At 37.3% G+C, this 12,644-nt stretch overlaps 1 protein-coding gene across 24 annotated transcripts in view; it reads left to right on the top strand.

Moving 5' to 3' along the window:
* The window catches only part of LOC140476464 (gephyrin), a 538,995-nt gene that overhangs the window by 349,320 nt on the left and 177,031 nt on the right, over nucleotides 1–12,644 (top strand). For 9 of the 24 annotated variants that reach the window (XM_072569115.1, XM_072569118.1, XM_072569105.1 and 6 more), the window contains 2 exons: nucleotides 4,503–4,559; nucleotides 9,179–9,244. The exons of 8 other annotated variants lie outside the window; for them this stretch is intronic. In XM_072569115.1, the coding sequence (XP_072425216.1) occupies nucleotides 4,503–4,559; nucleotides 9,179–9,244 (123 nt within the window). Of the gene's footprint in view, nucleotides 1–4,502; nucleotides 4,560–9,178; nucleotides 9,245–10,114; nucleotides 10,157–12,644 lie in introns of all 24 variants that reach the window. 7 more of the 24 variants (XM_072569112.1, XM_072569117.1, XM_072569125.1 and 4 more) reach the window with 2 other exon arrangements.

The raw sequence follows: 12,644 nt of genomic DNA, 5'->3' as shown, positions 1-12,644 counted from the left end.
GAAAGTATTGGCATTTAAAATTCAGTTCACTCAAACAGGATACCAGTATTTTAGTCTGGTTCAAACTCAGTTGCTAGGGAGAGTGATGGAGCATATGACGAGGAAATTGAGTTTGTGGTGGGGACCAAAAACGCTGGCAAAGTTGAAATGGATTGTTCCAATATAGCTGCAACACTACTCAACATGTGGTGTCCACAAAAAAAACCAAGAGTATTCGAATTCAGCCAATTGCTGTCCGTCAGCCTGAGTTATTGACAGAATGGTGGAAGGTATCATCAACAGTTTTATCAAATGGCAATTACCTATCAGTAACTGTTCACTGATGCATAGTTTGAATTCTATCAGGATTGCTCAACTCAGTGAACTGAGAGGGACCATCCTTGGCATCAAAATAGTATTTGACCAGGTGTGGCATCAAGGAGTTTTCATACAAAGAGAGTCAAGAAGAATTGGGAATAATGAGCATTAAGAAAGGTAATGGTGCTCTCAGAACTCGTCACTGCATGGATTCTTCGTTATAGGTAATTTCTAATCAACATGTTCAGAGATGTTGTTCCACACCATTAGAACAAAGAGGATTTCAACCTGGGTTTTCTGGCTAGCTCTTCATTGTGATGGCCTCGGCCAAACCAACTTCAGCTGCTTCATCAGTGACCTTCCCTCCATAAGGTCGGAAGTGGAAATGTTTGCTGATGATTGCAATGTGCATTTCTTGTCCTCAAACAATGAAACAATTTATGCTTCCATTGAGCAAAATCTGGATGTCATTCAACCTTGGGCTGATAAGTAGCAAGTATTATTTGGAGCATCTGCAACAAGAAACAATCTAACTATCATTCTATAACATTTAGTAGTATTGCCATCAATATGTCCCATGCTATCAACATCCTGGGAAATCACCACTGTCAACAAACACACTGGAACTAGCAACATAAGTACTGTGGATAATGAAGGCTATGAGTGAATGCCTCATGAACACCTGTCATCATCCCCTGCTTTTTAAAGCCTGGTCACCATCTACAAGGTACAGTTCAGGAATATGATGGAACATCGTCCACATGCCTGGATGAGCGCAGCTCCAACAACACTACAAGTGCAATAGCATCTACAGCAAAATAGCCAATTTGATCAGTACCCAATTCACCATTCACTCCCCACACTACTGCCATAATTCAGTTTCAGTTTATAACTTTTAATAGATGTATCAACTATTCAAAGCTTTTGCAACAGTATCTTCTAAACCTGTAGTCTCTGGCAGCTAAGGCACAGGGTGAATATGGATGGGAATATTTCCACATGCAAATTTGACTCCAAATCACACATCATTCTGGCATGGAAATAAAGGTACACAATCCTTTATTTGAAATCCTCGGGACCAGCTGGATTTTGGAATTCAGAAGTTTTTGAATTTCGGAATAAGTGGCAGTTTGATGGTGAAATTTTTAAAACTCTTTCCAAAGAATAGACTAACTGTGAACAAAACGGGCCCTGAAACAAAATTGAGGCCTGCCAGTACTGGGCCACACCCCCACACATCGCATCTGAGTAACACGCATCGAGCGAGTGTGCATGCCAAACAACCTGGTTAATGAGAAAAAACCTTCACTAAAAAACCTTTGGACTTTAGAGCTTTTCGGACTTCAGATAAAGGGTTGTCTACCTCTATTTCGTTTTGCCTCCATTTTTCCTGGAATCCCATCCCTAACAGAACTGCGGGAGTTTGTTTGTTTATTTTTTGTCTTCACTCTTTTCTGTCCCCTCTGGTGAAGCGTGGGAAAGAGTTACAAGGATTTTTGGACTCTGTGCATGGCATTGGCATCTCTCCTTCTATAGCTAAGAAGTCCTGGAGTGGGGCTTGAACTCAGAGCTTCTGCGGTCTAACAATGTTGCCTCTGTTGTGGAAGTAGTTTCACCAGATTCATTCTAGCAGCTCAAAAAGATTTCTCATCGCCATATTTTTGCATTTCTGCCAGTGTAGTATGGTGTTATGCTGCTAGTTTTTTAAAAAGAAATGCTTACTAAAGAGGATTTATGAAACTGTTTCTCTTCTTCTTTTGGCGAGCACTTCTGTTATCTAACAAAGTCATCCATGTTTAGTGCTACAATGCTCTTTTCAGTAAGTATAGGAACAGGCACATTCAGACTCCCCACCCATCATGAGCAAACTTCTCAGCAAATCGCAGGCCTTGACCCTGAAGTTCATTATATTAAAAGTTGCTTGCCCATCAGAGGCCAGTAAGCTTTGGGTCCTCAAGATCATCACCACAACCTCACGGTTTGGAGCCTAAATAATGAGAAGCTAAGTATTTCTCTCTCAGGTCTCTCCAGTCTCTGAGGCAAGGAGGCTTGGTGGCAAGAATAGGAGTTGGTCTTTGGCAGTGACTCCCTTGATGTTCCATTCCTCATTGACCCATATTAAGCAAAAGAGAGAGGCAAAAGAGGCCCTCTCCCCTTTAAACTGGGCAGACAGATTTCTCTGAGAATCCAGTCACATTTCCCATCTGCTGGGAAGGCGAGTACTTGGGTTTCGGGTAAATGGAGCCTCTTACTTGGCTGCTAATTGACCATTTAATGACATTAATTGGTGACAAGTCCAAAAGATTGTCCATAGACCCTTTCATCCAGCATTTAATTGCCAAGACATTAAGAAAGGACTCAACCTGCCCAATTATTTGGTCTTCTCATCATCCTCCTCGCCAGCTCTAGGGAGAGGATAATCATTCCTTTGAGGTTTGTTTTGGCTCTCTCAATTAGGCCATAATTGTTATTTTTTTCTGATTATGGGAAGAAGAAAGGAAAGAACTGATCAATAATAAAATTAGATTGGCCATCTTCAGATTATGAATTCTACTTGGTTCACCTTCTGATTTCTTCTCGTATAATGGAATGTGTAGATTTGTTCAGTTACTTTACACTAGAGGTTTGGAGATTGCCGAGGTTTTGATATTCTATTTCCCTGTTCTGCATGTTTTTAATCACAAAATGAAATAGAACATTTTCTTGATTAGGTACAATCACTGCAAAAAAAACCCATCAGTTTTTATATTATTCGTATTTACTAAAGAATGTCCTTGAAGCTGCTTCCATCCGACCATTATACGCTGGAAGTCTAGGAAAAGAATTGCAAAAGCATAAATAAACAGAATTGTTCTGATGAAGTATAAACATCTACAAGGAAAATCACAGCCAAGCAAATGAAACTTAGACCATCAAAGTCTTTCAACAGTCTGAGTTGTGGGGAGCTGCATGAAAATATCATTCTGGTTTTGTTACTGCAAGTATACAATTAACTGTAGTGTTTTGGGAACATGCCACCCTTCAACTTGATATTTCTGTCACCTTCATGTTTATTCAAAACCATAGTAGTGTTTCTAATTCTGGTGCACATGAGCACATAAATTTCAGTCCTAGAGTTGAAATTCTTTGCAAAATTCTAAGTATTCTGGCAATGATGTTAGCCACAGGCTCTAATGATGAATAGCCCTTAAATTTGACACACAAGAATTTGATTCTGGCACACCTTTTTCAGTGCTGTTGGATTTATATATCCCTTACTATCATAAAAAACATTGCTTGGCTTTATTCAAATTGTGTTTGATAGCATGAACTATCATATTGAAAGCAAATTCACCCCCTTCTCCAAGAGACACTGCATAAAAAAAATGGTATTCATTTAGTTTTCTAAGTTTGTATTCTTGTTTTCAAGTATAAAGACAGTAAAGATTTTTTTTTGTAAATCCTTTTTAGCCATGGCTTTCTCCAGGATCAAACTATTATTCCTAAACCAAGGCTGTTCTCATTGCTAATCAGTTTGACTTTGTGTCCTTCAATCACTGTTAATTTGACATCACAGAGGGGTCTTTAAATTGTGGACTAAAAGCAAATACCATTCTTCGTCGTTTAATTGAAAAGTACAAAGTGTTATACATTACTGTTACACTTCAATAACATTTAAATGGTATTTTAGCTAATTTTGCTAAAAAGGATTTAGACCTTCAACTTCTAGTTCAAACTGGAACACATAATGTTAATTACCTTTAATACAATAACAGGAATGATTAAATACATATTTTGCATTTTATGACCTGCACCTCCACAGTGTTGCCAACTTGATTTTTTTTCTCATCTTTTTAATAACATTTGTGTTAGGATTGTTTCAATTGGACAGTTCTACAAGATGTCGACAGTGACTTCTTTGTAATAAAAGTCTTCCGATGGGCATTTACATCACAAGTCTTTGTCATTGTGTTGCTGATACTTTGTTTAAAGAAACCATTTAATTGGTCTGTCATTTAAAATTGTCCTGTCTGTCATAAAATAGTGTTTAAGTGGTTGGCAACGCTGTATGGTAATCATATGGAGCTAGCTGGGATATTGAAATGTTTGCATGAGATGTCTTGCATATTTTGAACAGTCACGTAATTTGTTTTTTAAGTTCACATTTCTTCGTTCTTCTGTCTTTAACACTTCTCCTCCCCCTCCCCCACCCCACCCCAATGTAGCAACTTCGAAGGGCGGATGATGCGAAAGGAGTTGCTAGTAGAGGCGGATCTCTCAAAGTAAATATGTTCACAAACTTTCTACAAGTTTGTTTACACAGTTCTCTCTCTCAAATTATGCTTCAGCATTTCGTATTTGCTTTCTCTACTGCCTCCCATTTTTTCCCCAAACTTGCAATTTTTGGCTTCATTGCTTTTCATACTTTGCAGTAGTCCCTATATAACGATTATTTTCACATTGAGTTTAATGTTACTTATTTGTGTTTAGAAATTGAAGAAAATGTGGTGTTCCTACTTCTCTGTTATGCCTTCTCTATCTTTCCAGCTTCTCTGCTGTTTGATAGTTTTTATCACAAGCTCTTTCCCTTTGTTTCATTTTCTGATATTCTCATGCAGCTTGTTTACTAAATGAATGTAAAAGATATTATTTTAACGTACATCTGTTTCAAGTAACAAAATTAATAGATTACTTATTAGACATAAAAATGCGCAGCTGCTTATCTTATTTGTCAGCACTAGGTTTAGCAACTTGACACAATGTTCCTCATTCCCTGAACCTGAAGGTTATCAAAACTTAAAGCTGCAATTTATTATAGAAAATATCTTGATCATCTTTCTTCAGGCATTTTAATTCATTATTCCTTTTTGCCTTGACAAAACATGTTGGGAACCAAACAAGAATAACAACTTGATATTTGTTAAATAACAACACCAAGTTGTTTTATGGTTATATTCAAATGAAAATGCTCAGAAATGTTATCATCATGGCCATTTCTTTTAAGTAGTTGAAATGTCTTTATCTGGTCATGGTGTTTCACTGATGAATATTTAGGTAAATAGTGATGGCTCCAGAGGGTGCTGTAGAACCACTCCTCCCCAGATTAATTTGATAATCCCTCCTTTCTTCCATGCCCAACTTATTCCTTTGAAAGGGCCACCAGACTTGTATTGCAAGGAAGACTAGTTGGGAAATGTACAGCCAATGCTGCTACCAGCAAATCACAGGATATTGTGTGTGTCAAAGGACCCCAGTTTGTGCATTCGAATATTGATTTCTGGAGGCCACACAGGTAGTTCTCTGTTATTGTGACAGTGACAGTGTTGACAGGCAATCCCATTTATGATGTATTGACACTGATCTTGACAAGTTAAAATTGACTTTGTTGCTTCGAAAGAATATCTAATTTATCTATCATAGGATGTTACTGTGATTTTTTTTTGTTCCCCTTCACCTTAAAATACCTTGTTGAACCTAAATTGATTTGGCCTTCTCATAGCTCACTGAATAATTACATCACTGATGGTATGTATTATACAGATAGAAATTTCAAACTTTAGTTCTGACCTGTGAGTTCACCGCTATCAGTTAGAACTGTGTTGAACTTAACCTCAGTGAAGGAGAAAGTGAGGACTGCAGATGCTGGAGGTCAGAGCTGAAAATGTATTGCTGGAAAAGCTCAGCAGGTCAGGCAGCATCCAAGGAGCAGGAGAATCGACGTTTCGGGCATCAGCCCTTCTTCAGGAATGAGGAAAGTGTGTCCAGCAGACTAAGATAAAAGGTAGGGAGGAGGGACTTCGGGGAGAGGCGTTGGAAATGCGATAGGTGGAAGGAGTTTAAGATGAGGGTGATAGGCCGGAGTGGGGGTGGGGGCAGAGAGGTCAGGAAGAAGATTGCAGGTTGGGAAGGTGGTGCTGAGTTTGAGGGATGGAACCCTAGCACAGTATTATCACCCAGGGATTTTGTTGTTGCAGTTTATACCCCTTACATGAAGAAAAAGTTATACTGCGAAATGAAGTTTCACGCACAGCATGGTGAAGCACACAATGGGATATTTCAGGGAGCCTTTAACTGTATATTTTGTTCATAATTATAACCAAATGGATTTTGAAATGTTAGAAATGTTCATCAAAAATAATAAATTATGAGGGGAACCTCAGGGGTTAAGATGATGCAATGCACTATGGTGCCATGACATCATTGTTTGAGAGACTGATGTCAGGAGAAGTGATTGCAAGAACACATTTAATTAGTTTGTTCAGGTTTCATGATGGTGTTACAGATTCTCGAGGAAAGTGTATTCAACTTAGAATTTTCAGTAGTACTTAATTATGAGAACGTGCAACTTATGTTTCACTATTTTCTTATCCATTTACTGAATGAAATAATCCTGTGAAAGCTGTACCTGCTTGAATGATAGCTAAGGCTTAACAGTGTAATGTGCAATGCAGCGAAAGTAGGATAAATTAAACTTATGCACATAAAAGACAAATGTATTTTTAATCACAACTGTTTATACATTACAAGAAAGAAAACTCAGTGGAAAATAGCTAACACGATGAAGCTGTACTCTTTACAGCAGAGAATGTGAAAATGAAATTTAATGGAGGTGTTGAAGTTCATGAACAGTTTTGGTGAGGAAAAAATATTTTCCGGTGACCAGAAAGGTCAATAATGAGAGGACACAAACTTAACATGATTAATGAAAGATCCAGAGGAGACATAAGTTGATATTTCTTTTACACAGTGAGCTATTGCCCAAAATATTTGTAAAAGCAGAGTCAATCATGCGTTTTTAAAGAAACTGGGTAACTATCAGAGAGAAAAAAAACATTTCTGAGGCTGTGGAGACCAAGCAGGGAAGTAGGAGTAACAGGATAGCTCTACTAAAAAGCAGGGCCAAGGTGTGATGAACTAAATGACTTTTCCCATACTATATCTTGCCGTGATTCTAAATTCCAAAGAAGCTAAAAATATAAGGAAAACCCATGCAAGGTTGAATATTGTTATTTTAGTATTATTTTTCCATTTCATGGAAATCTGGCACATAGATTTTGCTGTTGCTTGTGTTTATGTGATTTGGAATTTTCAAAAATGGTCAGTTTAGGGCATGACTGAGACTTCTGTGTTGTGCGATTCACATTTTCTCGGATGCTTCTAAAACTGAATCTGGTATAAAAACTAAGGCATCACATAGAAAAATTATCCACTTTGCTGATTTATTTTTAAAAATCTATTTGCATTTCACTAACGAGATCTGATCCCATTAATTGTTCTTCGGTATCCCTGATTCGCTCACAACCGTCTTCTCCCATTTCAATTGCATGGAATCTCCTGGATACTAGCGCATGACATCACATTTGTAGCTTGCTAAATTAAAGCATAGACACTAAAGTTGCTATAAAATTAACCCACAGATATATTTTTAAAAGCTTTGACAAATAGAAATGGCTGGACTGCACTAATCTGACCATGATCTGCACAAGCTTATACTCTGTACTTCTGATTTCAGTATACTGTCACCTTGTAATCAGCTTTCGATTCCAGTTCTCTCATAACTTAGTGAGCAGTTTAATATTAATTTTGATTAAACTTGGTTGAACATTCGAGCTCACCTATCAATTTGATTTCATATAAATTTGCAACTAAATTAGATGCTACTTGGCTATAAACCCAATATGTGTTTTTAACATTTGTTATGAAGTTTTATTGCTCACATGTGAGTATGCTTTTTGGTATCAAGCATAGCAGCAGCCATTTTAGCCAGAGGGCACGCATGGTCTTTCTCATTGCTGTTGTTTTTGTCACAAAAGAACATCCATGTTTTACTCCCTTACAAGAATTTTTTATCTCACATGGGTGACAGAGTTTAATTTGCCTCAGTACAATTGTAGATTGCATGATTCTATCACAATCTGCTAAGTAGCTATAAGGAAATGATGTGAAGGAGCAATGTATGGCTGCAGTTTTTAAATTGCAAAATACCATTGCTACTGTCATCTCACCTGCATTCCCACTTTATATGTAATTAACCTTAATTGACTATTGGAAGACATAAAGGTCAATATCTTAGCCTCAGGGAACATGTTGGATGAGCATATGCAATAGGATCATTACTGTAATTGTCACTGCATGTGGTTTGAATGTAGGTAGGTGAGGTAAAATTAGGATTAGGGATTAGTTGGTCTCCCTCACTTGAATGTCCCATCCAAATGTACAAAAGACTAGTTGGTAATCTCAACTATGCTGTTCAGGAGCTAAATGATCTTGACTAACATCAGTACAAAGCAAAGATGTTATGAAGGAAATAGTGGATCCTATAGGGAAGTAAACCATTTTTGATCATTGCAAAATTAAAAAGGAGCCTGCTTTCAATGCAAGATTATTGTATTTGTCAAGTAGCTAAACTTGATTCATAGCCTAAGGAAATTTATTTTAAGATCAGTAGCAACTACAGGAGCATTGATTATATAAATGTACTACCCAAAAAGGCCTATGCAAGTCTCCTGACATTATAGTTCCGTCTGGAAGTTCAAAATTGGCGTGTATCCATAGACATTGCTGATCTCTTGTATTTAACAGCCTTCCCCGTCCAATTGATTTGAAATGGTCTTATAATTGATGAAGTGCATTAATGTGAACAACATAATGTATCCGAGCATTGCATTTTCAAAAAGAAACAAAAATACCCTAAAAGTTGCTTCACTAACTACAAAACTATCCCAAGTATGCACTATAATTCATTGCAGCTTTAAGTATTTGTCCAGAAAATTCCTTAGGGAACAAGTCTGAAATGCAAGTTTACAGGTTTTCAAGTTCAATTTCTTCCAAAGGTGGTGAGGAATGTAGTATTAAATGAAAGGACAGGTTGTTTAAATCATTTTCTGATGTTTACATATAGCTCCATCGAAAGCTGGAGGAGCTCAGAGATCAGCTAGAAGGAAATGTGAAAGGAGGCTCTCTCAAAGTAAATATATAATTTTACCTGGTGATGTTTTTCTCCTGCTGGCCGATAACACCAGCTCAAATTTTTTGCTTTCATTCTTTTTCTCCTCCTCCCCTCCTCTTCCTTCTCATCCACAACAGGGGTTTCATTAGGATTGAGGCTGGAGACTGAGGACGAGCTCTTACATCGAATTATCAATTTCAGTTCCCCTATCTTATAGAAATAAATGGTATCCATTTTGTTTGCTCTATATTGGTATATTTGGAAAGATAACATCAAATCTACATTACAAAAGTCATGCCAGTTTCCACCAGACAATTATTTTATTCCACTTTTGCATCTTTAGTGATCAGTTTTGAAGTATTTGAAGCAACAAGTCACCCTTTCAGGTTTGTAAAGAATTTATAAGGTCTGTTCACAACAGAGTTTGACAACTGTGATGCAGATTTGATTGTTGGTACTCCTGGCAGTACTGGGTTTCTCTTAGCCTTTGTTGAAAATAGCCCCTTTACAGCACCTTCAACTAAGCAGTCATTAAAATTTTATTTGATTGTACAAGTCTTGTGAAGTAAGATCTTCATAAAATTTAAATGAAAAATAATCTGATCCACAAATGGTGTGAAATTCTTGCAGGAGGATTAGGAAGACTGTTTCTAGGATATAGGGAACAAAAAGGATACAGCCTCTTCTGTGTTGGCACAAGCTCATGGTATTTAAAACTCAGATCCTGCATAGTTTACCTTAGCCGCCACCTTCAAGAGAATATATATTAATGAAACCCCTGCCTTCTGCCTCAGAGCTGGAACCACCAATGCAGAGAACCTCTTCAGACCCTGACTCAGCACCCCTTCCTCATTAACGGTGTTTTCTTTTCCCTTGCTGCACAACCAGGCTGAGCTCTCTTCATGCACACCTTCTTATTGTGCTACAGAGGTACACTGCACGTGTTCTTGCATCATAATGCACAACTGTGTTGCTTTGCGCCCTGCTCCTGTAAACACAGTATTTACAATTCTGCATGTTGCCTTTGATGACTTTTTTTCTGATTTGGAATAAAATAAGCAGTGTTGTAAGGGTATAAGAATCATGGGGAGGAAGAGAGTGGAGGGATTTTTTTTTACCTCCAAACATTTGCTATTCTTTGGCAGTCTTACATCAGTCTTAAAATGGCAATATAAACCTTTTAAAGACTGTTAGGAAATAAATAAGAAACAAGATGGTGCTGTCTTTAAACACAAATCTGGTAAGTACCGAAAATATAAGGAGGCATTTTATTTACTGCTGACATTGTATTGGCTTCATAAACTTGACTTACTTTTTTCTGTGTTTTTGTTTTGGGGAGAAGTATGTGTAAAATCTCATTATCTTCTCTAGTCACGTTGAAAGCGCATGGGTAAAAGAGTTCCCTCTCACTTTCTTATGTGTAGTATATTTTTCAAAATTGACATCCTACTTCTGAAGGCATAAGGTACAAAGAATGATGTGTTGCAACCAATTCAAAATTGTTCACTTTACTGAATTCTGTTTATAGGAGCAGTGGAAAGATTTTGCGAGATTCATCATAAAAATGTGTATGCATCTAGCTTTCATCTCCTCCAGGATTATTTTCTGCACTCGTCTCATGGATTTGCTAATGTAATATTGGAAAAATCTGGAGAACTAAAGAGTTGAACACTTTTTTTCTCCAAGTCTTTCGCTTTATAATGTTAAAGGGTTGTCAGCAGCTGTTGGGAATATCATTTCTTTCTGATGCAAAACTCAGTCAGCCTCTTTACCATAGTAAAGTCTTTATCTGTGGTCACTGTCAGTGCCCATCTTGTGGATGGATGGGTAGTGTTTTAAAGTATTCTGAAAATTCATTAAATGCCAAATCTTGTTCTGATTTAGATTAATATCACAGCTCTATAATGAATAACTAAGGAGATTCTTGCTGGGCAGTGCACCAAGTCAAATTTATATCTGAGGCATTATCAGGCTGCAGTTTTTATTTTGGTAACTTCACAGGACAGACAAGATTGGCTGTAAAACCACCTTGAACAAGTTAACAGAAGGAATTGCGTACAGGAGTGGGCAGACGGATAAAGAGACTTAGAGGTTGGCAGTGGGTAGTGATCATTTTCTGCAGGTTCTTCACAAGGAAACACTTTACTTGAAATTGATTAAACATTTTATCATGGTAGTTTGATACCAATTAGCACGAAACTGTCCCATAGTGATTCTCTTCTCTTTGTTGGACTTTATTTAAATTCCCATGAGAAGTAATTAAATCATAATGGAACTAGATTAATTTAGGATATCTGGTTGACATGGACAAGTTGGACCAAAGGGTCTCTTTCCATGCTGTACATCTCTGTGATTCTGTGATATGTGTTGCCTTAAAAGTAATATGTTGGCCAATTCTTCAAGTAACCCTATAAGAAAAACCTCATACTTCATTTTCCACATAGTAGAAGAAAGATAACTCTAAGAATATCAGAAAAATATCAAGCATTTTCAGAAATTTTAGGCTAGACTCATTTATTTCTCAATCTCCCAATGAACAACCATCTTCAATTCTCTATTTTGCATGCTAATATTTATTTTGCGAAGGGCTAGATTTTGTGGTGCATTCTCTATTTCATAGCACATTATTTTATATCATATGGAACTTATTTTATTGTATTTGTATAAATTCCATTAATAGCTCACCATGTACATATGCCACTTTTGACGGCAATGCTTAACCCAAAACCTCAACACACGAGCAGAGAAAAACTTACCGTGGTGCCATTTGTACTTCATTGGTAACCCCATGTTCTTATTTCTACTTGCAGATCTTAAAACCATTCACGAGGACCCAACAAATTTCTTCTTTTGCTCTTCTGTAGCCACCCAGTTTATCATTATCACTAGAATTGGAAATTGAACCTTGTCTTGCTCAGAACTTATAAAAGTATCAGTGGAAAGCAACTGCCCTCTGGTGTTGACCAGACGTCTGAGTCTGCCTGCTCTCTCCGTGCATATGGAGTTAATTTTCTGCATACTTCAGCATTTTCTAGTTTGTTTCAGTTGCACTATTATCTGCTTTTATTTGTCCTGTGGTCCTAGATTTGCCTCTGTAAATAACAGATTAGATGTGTTATCACTTGAAATTTAGACAGATCCACAGAAATGTTCAGTTTTCACAGAGGAAGGAAGAAAATAATTCTTCACACAGAGCATTATGTGCATTACTGAATGACTTATTGATTATGACAAAGGAGTAGAAGGAAAATCTCTCCAAACTGGTATTTCCGCAGCCTTATAGCAGAATCCTGAGCAAAAAAGGTATTGTCACGAATAGCAAAATATGGTAAATAAGATCAAGGGAGGCTCAGGAAGGGAATTTCAGAGCTTTGGGTCTTTGCAGCTAATAATGGAACAATTTAATTTGGGATGTGCA

Source organism: Chiloscyllium punctatum, chromosome 4, assembly GCF_047496795.1.
Source record: "Chiloscyllium punctatum isolate Juve2018m chromosome 4, sChiPun1.3, whole genome shotgun sequence".
Classification (NCBI taxonomy): domain Eukaryota; kingdom Metazoa; phylum Chordata; class Chondrichthyes; order Orectolobiformes; family Hemiscylliidae; genus Chiloscyllium; species Chiloscyllium punctatum.
This window is presented reverse-complemented; position numbering and strand designations above follow the sequence as displayed.